This window comes from Centropristis striata, chromosome 6 (genome assembly GCF_030273125.1).
Source record: "Centropristis striata isolate RG_2023a ecotype Rhode Island chromosome 6, C.striata_1.0, whole genome shotgun sequence".
NCBI classification, from domain to species: domain Eukaryota; kingdom Metazoa; phylum Chordata; class Actinopteri; order Perciformes; family Serranidae; genus Centropristis; species Centropristis striata.
This window is the reverse complement of record NC_081522.1, coordinates 8,597,251-8,607,393: the sequence shown is the minus strand read 5'-3', so window position 1 is coordinate 8,607,393 and position 10,143 is coordinate 8,597,251. Positions and strand designations below refer to the sequence as shown.

General features: G+C 43.2%; 1 protein-coding gene across 1 annotated transcript; it reads left to right on the top strand.

The window, feature by feature from the left end:
• Positions 1–654: 654 nt before the first annotated feature.
• Positions 655–9,663, top strand: LOC131973105 (ETS domain-containing protein Elk-3-like). The gene is made up of 5 exons (XM_059334956.1): positions 655–1,137; positions 4,267–4,475; positions 5,278–6,051; positions 8,057–8,179; positions 9,048–9,663. The coding sequence occupies exons 2-5, from the start codon at positions 4,269–4,271 to the stop codon at positions 9,144–9,146; spliced, it is 1,203 nt and encodes a 400-aa protein (XP_059190939.1). The 5' UTR covers positions 655–1,137; positions 4,267–4,268; the 3' UTR covers positions 9,147–9,663.
• Positions 9,664–10,143: the final 480 nt, after the last annotated feature.

Sequence of the window (10,143 nt, the reverse complement as noted above, 5' to 3'; positions counted from 1 at the left end):
TATTTACTTTTTAAATGGCTTTTCTTCATCACATCCAGACTAGAAAACAAAGCAGCGTGGAGTCCTACTGATATTTACCTCTAACGTTCTGGCTCAAAACTCCATGAGGCCAGTTTCAGTTTGATGATGATATACCAAGTAAAACTGGAAACAAGGTCAAATAGATTTTGTATAAAATTATGGAACTGAATGAAACCCTCTTTTATGTTATATTTGCAACATTTAAAATTCTTTATTGAGCATGATAGTGTTTTGAAAGTGAAAAAAAAAGATTAAAAATCACATTTTATGCAGGACAAAAGGACTAAAAAAGACACAAAATGACCAAAAGAAGACACAAAATGACTTAAAAAGACATAAAAAGACACAAAATGGACAAAAAATACACAAAATTGTTGTGCTTAACACACAAGACACAAATAAAATACAGTCACACTAGAATAAAAACCAGAGATGGATGCAGGTTGGATGACAGGATCACAAGATCACATTTATGTTGGTTTTTCTTTGTTTCTTTTTGGTTCAAAATGTTGATCCAGTAAGTCAGAATAAAAAAAAAACAATTATTATTAGGTCATATAGGTTTAGGTTAGATTAGGTTATGCTTATGAAAAATATACCAACGTAGCATTTAAACATTTTTAAGTGGTGTATACAGGCAGGATTAAAATGATTCAAAAATGGACAAAATAGCCCCAGACTCCATAGGGTTGTAATCACATGACTTCTGGCGTGTGAATGGCAGTGTCCAGATTAACGAGGCGCACCTGAAAGCACCACGCCAGCCTGCGGACGGATGATGTCAGTTTATGGGCTGTAGGAGTTTCTGTATCACCATGTGTGCCGACACAGAGTAGGCCTACTGCTGGCCGTCAGCGGGCAGGCAGAGGAGAAGAGGAGGGGAGGAAAAGTGTGTTTACACAGACGGCAAACTGCCTGGGGAATCGTCGGGGAGAGGAAGTCAGCCGGCTCTGTGTCTGCCTGCTCCAACTTCCTGCTCAGAAAAAGAAAAAGCCCAGGATCCTATTTCAGTCCAGCACAACTGTGTAGACCAGAAGTAAGCATGGAAAAACAAGGAATCACACAAGCTTCACCGTAAAGTTTCGTGGAGGGAAAAGACCAAGTCAGACATCGCAGGTAACGTGAAATAAATATGTCTATGTGTAGCGCTTTGTTGCCTTTAAGAAAGAAATAATGCTTGATTAGCAGTAATAGCGACTGTTTTCACACTTTACAGCAGCAGGGTGATTCATGTAAAGTTTTCGCCTTGTGGTTAAACTCCTCGGATCGAGTTTATGTTTTAAGTTTTAAGTAAGAATAGTAGAGGTTTAGATGCGGACACAAATTGAGCCGTCTTCCGGTCCAAGCAACATCTTGAAAATGAGTCAGTGGGGCAGAATAGTGATGCAGACCTCTGCGCGTGAAGGCAACTTTCAAGTCCCGGATTCAACTGTAGCCTCCGCAGAAAGCAAGAAAAAAAAGAGACGCAAACAAAAGACGAGCAATGCAATAGCAGTGCATGGCTGTTTAGAGATGCTTCTTCTTCTTACGGGCCCCTGTTGAATTTTCCACCGTCTGCGAACAGGAAGAGAGCAGATTTAGTCATGGCTAAGTAATGTCTGCACACACCATCTAATCTCATTAGCAGTTTCCGTTCAGCCAACACTGGATGGCTTTGTGCGCACAGCGAGACTTCTCAGCCCGAGCATCCGCAGCACGGCTCCTGATTCCGGACCAAAAACCACCACAATGTTCCTGCAATGTTCCTAGAAAGACTTATACTATGTCTGCGGTTTTCACAGTGACTGCAGCTGACTGGTTGTAGGGCTGTGTGGTGTGCATATCACTGTAATATTCAAATAAGGCATCAGCAGTGAGGTTGTTATCACTTAATGGTACTTTGCATGAAATCTGGTGCCTGCAGGAGGTATTTCTGACCTCCACACTGTTAAGTCCCTCTGTGCTATTTGCAGCATCTTGCAAAGGTGAATGTTTATAAGTCACACTGGCCTAATTGTAGACCTGTCAGCTCAGCAGCCCTGTGTTGGCAGAGCTTTACTTTTGCTTCAAAGTGTTTAAAAGGCAAACCAAAGTCTGGGTCCAGACGGGTTTGAAAGGGTGGAGCTGTGGAAGAGGGGACAGTAATTTGATCTTTTGACCCTCTCCTTTTTGGGATTTTTGTGGGAAGTGTGGCAGGACTGGGGAAATGCTCCCCTGCTGTGGGATCCCCTCTCCTCAACATTTGTCCTTGGAAGTAGAATAGGAGGAAGTCCTGAGTCTGACAGGTTTGTAGTTTCACATGGCAGATAGAAAACTCAGGGGATAGCTTGTGTCGGAAATGAGTTGGGCCCTCCCTCTCCCTCTCTCTCCTCTCCGGACAGAGATATGTCGTGGTTGATAGGCCAGTCTGTTATCATTGTTTTTTAGCATCAGTCACTAATCACTCCTCACATCCACAGATAAGAGGGCAAAGAATGCAAGATGAGGTCCATCAGTATGAAGGACTGTGTGGAGTACCAACTTTTTAATCTTTAGTGCTGAAACAATACCTGAGATTTAATGATATATGATGATGATATATCTAATATTAAAGGTTCACAATTGTCAGAATTCACAGTCTGATTAGACTTAAGGCTATGATTTGATTCAAATTTAGATTTTTGGTTGTTTTGGGAGTTTTCAGCACTGACATCTATGCCATTGTTAGACAATTGAATTGAGTCCTGTTTTTTGTTGTCATTTACTTTTTCAAATTGTTCTTTAAAATTAGGCTACATGGTATCAAGTGTGATATGACGGCCACATATTTTTAGATATACCACCAGAAGGCCACATGGTCAGATTTAAATAATTTTAATTTTAGTGTAATGAATAACAATAACACATTTCACCAGTCAACTTAAACTATGAAAAATAAAAAACATGAGATGGCAGAACAATATATGCCAAACTAACGCAAAATAATGCTTATTTTGATCAATATTTGATTTATAATCAAAACCAAGACACTCCTAGTATATCGAAATTAAAACTAAAGTCTACAAACTACAAACCTTTTGGTACTTGACAATTAGTGTTACTTAGCGCTACCCTTATTACCATCTGTACCTAAATAGATATTTAAGTTTAAGACTATTTGTCTCTCTGATATAGGCTGCAACTTACAATTATTTCCATCATTGATTAATCTCTTGAAAAACATTTCTTTCTCTCTAAAATGTCAGAAAATAGCAACAAAAAAACCCATTAAAAAATGTCCGTGATAATTTCTCAGAGCCAGAGGGTGTCTTCAAATAACTTGTTTTGTCCAACCAAAAGTCCTCATATTCGCTTTAAAACCAGAAAACAGCAGTTGTCAACATGTTGCTACTAAAGAAATTGCATTGTTTAGTCATTTTAGCTTGATTAATCATTAAGGATGAACAGATTTTTGCCGATTTATTATCAGTCATCTAATTGATTCATCCTCTCAGTACTACTCTTGTGTGGCTGTCTGTGGTGACAGAAACTGTGTCCCCCCTCCTTCACTATTAATAATATGTGAGCTCCTTGCAGGCAGACAGGAGCTTCGAGGCTGCACATTCCTCTATTAAAGGAATAACCCACCCTGGGCCCGTCATACTTCCTGTGGAGAGAGGGCCAGGTTGAACCGCAGCATATTTCTGGCTTGAGCTGTTGTTCCTCCTTATATTTTTTTCTCTTCTGCTGCTGCTACATTACACTACACTCTTTAAAACACACTGTTCTATTCATCACCAGTCTACTCGTCCTTACACCACATGTTACAGGCTGTTCCCTCCTCAGCCAGTAACCTAATTTAGTCTGTGTGCAGTAAAGCACGCTGGCAAGACAGAAATACGTGAAAAAAAGGCATTTAATTAAGATGAAACATCAGCTTTTTCTTGTTCTAAACAGTCTCTTTAATCACACAATAAATGTTTTATCAGCAGTTATTTTACACAGAAAGTAATGAGCACAGAGTGTGAAGAGCCAGCAGGCTTGTTTCCCCTGAGGGTTTGACTTTTGTGCTTATTCTGTCACTGTAGCATCTGGCAGGTAGTGTATGTGTAGGTAGTTTTGGTGCTGTTTCTGTCAGCTGACACCTCTGGTAACGATGTTCCATTTTTATTTCGTAGAGAAAAAAGGCCACAGGAGGACGACCTCAGACATCATATGATGGTGTTAAAAATAACCAATGAGGGCTTCGAGTGCTCTGCTCCATCTGAGTCGAAAGTTTTCACTCATGGTCCTCATGTCTTGCTGCAGGTATGGACAGTGCCATCACTCTGTGGCAGTTCCTGCTGCAGCTGCTGCTGGACCAAAGTCACAAGCACCTGATATGCTGGACGTCCACAGACGGAGAGTTCAAGCTCCTGAAGTCGGAGGAAGTGGCCAAGCTGTGGGGGCTGCGCAAGAACAAGACCAACATGAACTACGACAAGCTGAGCAGAGCGCTGCGCTACTACTACGACAAGGTGAATTAAGCAGCCTGTGGTTAATGTGCAGGACTCATCTCTGTGCAGCTTTTGCAACTGATATGACCTGAAGGCCTGTAAAAGGAGTGTAGTACCAACACAAATTCTTTGTTGTTCTTCTCTTAAAAACCACAATCTCCCCTGATAGACACTTCCACTTCCTCTTTCTCAGCCAACACACAGTAGAGATCCGGCTGTGATGCAGCGTTCGAACACAAAGTTGTTTCATTTTCATTGTTCTGCGATTTTGAAGTTGACTGTACAAAATTGGTGTAAAACTTCTCATAATTAAAAGGAAGTCCCAAATACCTTTTTTTTTTTTTTATATTTTTTTTTTAGCTCCGGAGCTTTGGTACTTATCAACAGCGAATATTCATATTAAAAGTCCGCCTTTCCCAAGCTCCATGCACTGCAGCATGGAAGATGAACAGGCTAAATTTCCCTTAAATCCCAACAGAACACCACAGATTATTTCAGCCTGCATGCACATTTTCTCATCCTCACATTGTTGAAACGGAATAGCTAATATTGGAAGCAAAAGCAACAACTTAGTGGATACAAAATCATCACTGCACCTTTCTCTCTGCTCCGCCTAGGATGTGTGTGTCCAAGCCCCGCCCTCAGGTAACCCTGAGGTTGTAGGAGATTAGAGAAACTAATGGCAAAACACAGTAAAGACTAACTGAATTGAAATGGAAACACTGCTCGGTAACATGTGTCTTTAGGTTTAATTAAATGCTACTTGAATAGTTGAATATTCAAATCCTGCCGTGATAAATAATGGTGTTTCTCTGTTTTATAGAACATCATCAAGAAGGTGATTGGCCAGAAGTTTGTCTATAAGTTTGTGTCCTTCCCTGAGATCCTGAAGATGGACCCTCAGGCAGTGGAGATGGGCCTGGCATCAGGAAGGTTTCCCCTCCAGGATGGAGAGGCCTCTGAGCTGGAGGTAGAGGAGGAGGAGGAAGAGGAAGCAGAGGAGGAGGCCCAGAGGAGGACCCTGGCAGCCCTGGGGGCACAGCAGTGTCGGAACGACTACCTCCGCTCGGGTCTCTACTCCTCCTTCAGCATCAGCTCCTTGCAGAACCAGCCGGAGCTGCTCCGTGCCCTGCGGGAGCGCCAGGAGGAGCCGCGCTCCGTCATCCGCTTTGGCACCAATGCCAATGAAAGGGGCTCCCCTCCCTCTGCCAAGCCCGAGTCCTACGTCTCCCCCAGACCATCCAAACTTCGCTCCCCGTCCTCTCCCCACACCCTGCCCGGCCAAACCTGGAGCCCCGCAGCCAAGGAGGAAGAGGAGGACTCTGACCACAACGCTCAACCCCTCAACCTCTCCTCTGGGCACAGGGAGCGAGCCCTGCAGCCTCCTGAGAAGAGGAGCAGCAGCAGTGGTAGAAGTAGCTCCACTAGTAGTAGTAGTAACCAAGGAGATGGACTCCCACCAAAAAGCAAAAAGCCCAAAGCTCTGGAGATCTCATCCCCGTCCCTGCTGCTCTCAGGGAGCGACATCGGCTCCATCGCCCTCAACAGCCCGGCGCTGCCGTCCGGCTCGCTCACTCCTGCCTTCTTCACTGCACAGGTGAGACGATTCAACACGGTGAAACACATCTGGAGCTGTAACTCTGGGCAGCACAGAACAGCCAGGACAGATGAAGACACTGTGTGTGTCCTCTGGTCGCTGGTTTAGAGAGTAACGATTGTCAGCACTTTGGGTGAACCATTCAAGGTGTTCTCCAGCACTTAATGATGAATTCTGTCTATTTCTGTTAACATGATACAGAGTAGAGACACTCTGAAAAATATAACTTAAGACAGAATGCAGTCATTTGCAAACAATTTCTGACCTGAATTCAGTCGAATACAGTACAAAGACATTTCTTGTCCAAACACTTGATAAACTTTAGTTTGTTGTAAATCTATACACTCATACTGAATTTGATGCATTCTGTTTTAGTTTTCACACAGTGTCCCACCTTCTTTGGAATCAGGGTTGTAGGTTCAGCACACACCTCCTCTAAATTCTGCCTCATCTCTATCTAGTCCAGACATGTTTACACACCCCAATGCTGCCATTCGACAGATGTTTAGAAGCTCTCTTGTTTTTGCTCTCAATAATAAGAGTCCAATAATAATCAAATCTCAGAAAGAAAAAGGGGAATAATTCTGTGATGCTATCTGTTTCTGTGCGGTGGCCTGGCAGGCCACTGGCAGATGATGGGATCTGTCCAGAGAATGATGTCAGTGTCCCTAAAGCGGTCAGAGAGCAGGAAGAGTAATTTGACACAGCCTGGCATGTGTTGGTGGAAAAACAACTGCTATATTTATTTAAAAAGTCACTTGAGCCAAAAATGTCCTTAAAAAACAGACAGGAAAAAGGTAAATCTGCATGATGTTTGGGTAAAAGGTGCACAAACACTTTGAATTTCTTCAAAACTATGTAAAAAAAAAGTCCTTTCTGACATCAGTGAGTCATTGTCTGTGTTTGGTTTTGGGATTAAACCTTTCAAATCATTTCGGTAAACAGCTCTGTGGGGTAAAAGCCAAAATTACTGCCAGAGTGTTTATGTGCTGCAAATAACAGGCCTTATAGAAGTATGCCTATACTCAAATTAAAGTTTAAGAAATTAAAAGTGCTTGTAAAATGTACATTTGCTCGTGTAAAGTGCGGTGAGATGCTTTTCACCTCTTGTGGTTGTCCGGTCTGAAATGACACGACTGCTAGAAGGTGGATCACAGAACAAGTTTGAAAGTGCCACAAATTTAGAGCCAAATAAATCCGGCTGTGACTTTCAGGCTTGTTTTAGTCTTTGTCATAACCCCGACGGCTCTGCTACAAGCATCGTATGGTATTTACTAATCCTATTTCAGTTAATAATGTGTTTACATTGGAGTTGTTCCAAAGCAGAATAACGCCACCACATCAGACGTTTATCCACACTTTGAGAAAAGCTATTAATACTACGCTCACACTGTCAGTTTATGAGGGCTCAAGAAGTGAGATCAGAGGAAAACAAGCAATTTACAGGAATCTTCTGCAAGTCCAACCTATGAGCGAAGGGGAAGAGGCCCTAAGTGATGCCATATGCTCCAATAATTCCATTAATAATGGGAGCAGGGCTGGGTCCCTCCGCAACACTGGCTCACTTCTCTGAGGTGACACAGGGGAAAGTAGGGGGGGAGGGCGAGAGAAGACCAGGGGAGAGAGGCAGAAATTGATTTCATATGTTTTCTCTCTAGTTGGCGTTCCAAGTGCTTGAGGACCCCCACCCCACTCCTCCCCCACTCCTCCCCCACTTCTCCCCCCCAATCAACAACAACCCCCACCGTCCACCTCCTCCTCCTCGCGTCACCCCTGTATTCTGGGGAGAAACCACAGACTTCCTTCCTGCTCCGTCAGTTTGTTTTTCCAAACGCCAATACACGTCCATTTACCATTTCAGCATGTTTCGCATTACCGAAGCCCTTAGAGCAACACTCTGCCAACCAGTGGGTCTCCACCAGTGTTTTTATTTTAAAAAATGTTGTCTTCACTTCTCTTATTTACACGAAGACTCCCTCCCTCCCTCTGTGTTTCCCCCTCACAGACTCCTTCTGGTTTGCTGCTGGCTCACAGTCCGCTGTTGTCAGGCATCCACTTCTGGAGCAGTTTAAGCCCCGTCGCTCCGCTCAGCCCCGCCCGGCTGCAGGGCCACAGCTCCCTCTTCCAGGTGAGAAGCGTGCACACACACACACAGGTGTAGGAATACAAAATAGCAGGAGATGGAAACAGAAGGTGTGTTCTTACAATGATAGTTTACTGGTAGTGTCTGAAAGCCGAGGAGGAAGTTGTGAGGCCACACAGGTGAAATTAGCACTGCTGCAAAATCCTCGTTCCTCCCAGCAGTGGTTTAAAATCAGCTCAGTAAATATGATGCGAGGAGATGAAGATGAAGGAATTTCCAAATAATTACCACGGATAACAACAAGATTGGCTCCAGTTTTTAGCAGCCTAAACCTAGAATAATTAGTTTTTTATATGCACTAAAAAATTAAGTGAAGTACCACTAGATCTTGGTGATTTTGCATTTTTATGCAGATATTTCCTTGACAGATAAGCACAATAAAATTGTAAACAATATGTTTTTGAGACACTTGTGAAACTAGTTGAGACTTAGTATGCAGGTCCAGCAGAGGTGTCCTGTTTCAGCGCTTGTGAGAGGGAGAGGAAATCCTGTGAATACTTCCTGTTTGAACCCAGGGGAGCCAGTCTGAACAGGGTGGACTGGTTTGAGAGCTGCTCCTCATTTGTGAAACACACACACACACACACCACACCCCCACTACAGCAGCGCGCACACACACACACACACACACACACACACACAATACCGGATTCTTTGTGCACAAATAATGTTGACTTCTCCTTCTGTTGTGGAGGGAGGTACAGGGGACAGAGACGAAAAGGAAGAGGCACAATGAATAAAAAAACAGGAAACCAGAGCAGTGACAATGCTGCAGTTCCTCACCGGAAAGCAGCTTTCATAGAGCCTCCGTCCCCTCCTCGCTAACACTCAGCCCCTTTCTCTTCCTCCACAGTTCCCCAGCCTAATCAACGGACACATGCCTGTCCCCCTGCCAAACCTGGAAGGAACACCCTCCTCCCTGCTCCTGTCCCCCACCACTCACAAATCCTGATCCAGGGTCGGTAAAAAGAAAACCTTCATCCATCTCCAGTTCTTACAGTCATTTTCATCAGCAGCAGCAGCAACAATCTCTTCTCTGTCTAGTTAAATTTTGCTTCAGAAAAGTCCTACGAGACAGTATGTGACCTCACTTTTTTTGCACTTGAGTTGCTTCAGATTCCAGTGGTTGAAAGCACTTGGTAAAAGCCATACGCCGCGATGTCTGTGAGACGTCTGGCTGTTTGTGATGAAATACAGCACATTTCCACATGACCCTGTCCATGATGGACAGTAGTGACGTGTAGCTAGCTGCAAAAGGCTAGCCAGCCGCTCAAGCTTGGCTGTACTAAAAGGGACAGTTCACCCCAAAATCAAAAATATGGATTTTTAACCTGACCTGTAGTGCTGATTATAAATCTAGATGGTTTAGTGCGAGTTAGAGTGTTGGAAAAACCATTTGTAGCAATGTGTAACTTCCCTGAAATATAATGGAGTAAGATGACACTTCATTTGTGGCAAAAAATACATCAGATCGCGATAAACACACAATAGGTTGATCTTGATGAATTTCCATTGTTGCGATTATCTTGAATATTGTCAAAAGTAACCTTAAAAAAGCCATCTAGATCTGTAACTACAGGCCTGTATTGATATTGTGATTTATTTTGAATTACCCCAAATGTTATAACATGAGCACTGTGCCTTGTGCTGCTATTCCTGGCAGTTCTCACCAGATCTGATTTTTCTGCTGCAGCCTCCGGCGAGTTGTCTGCCGTTTATCCTCTAAACGTAACATGAATTTGGCCACATCTGACAAGTAACGGCTCAAATCTAGTGGAATTTATTTGATTTTACAGGGGAAAAATCCATCTTCTCATTTTATCAGTTTTCGTTCCATTTTAAGAGTTTAACGTATATTTTTATGATGAGACAATGTTGTGAATCGTAGTTATTCCGTCCAGGATAATCTTAGTTGTCAAAACTATACTAAAAAAAATAAATTCTTACCT

Excerpts from the sequence above, each read along its gene's own strand:
- LOC131973105 (XM_059334956.1), top strand. The coding sequence starts at position 4,269 with ATGGACAGTGCCATCACTCTGTGGCAGTTCCTGCTGCAGCTGCTGCTG. Across the intron at positions 6,052-8,056 it reads CTGCCTTCTTCACTGCACAG|ACTCCTTCTGGTTTGCTGCT; the intron begins GTGAGACGATTC and ends TCCCCCTCACAG. Across the intron at positions 8,180-9,047 it reads GCCACAGCTCCCTCTTCCAG|TTCCCCAGCCTAATCAACGG; the intron begins GTGAGAAGCGTG and ends CTTCCTCCACAG.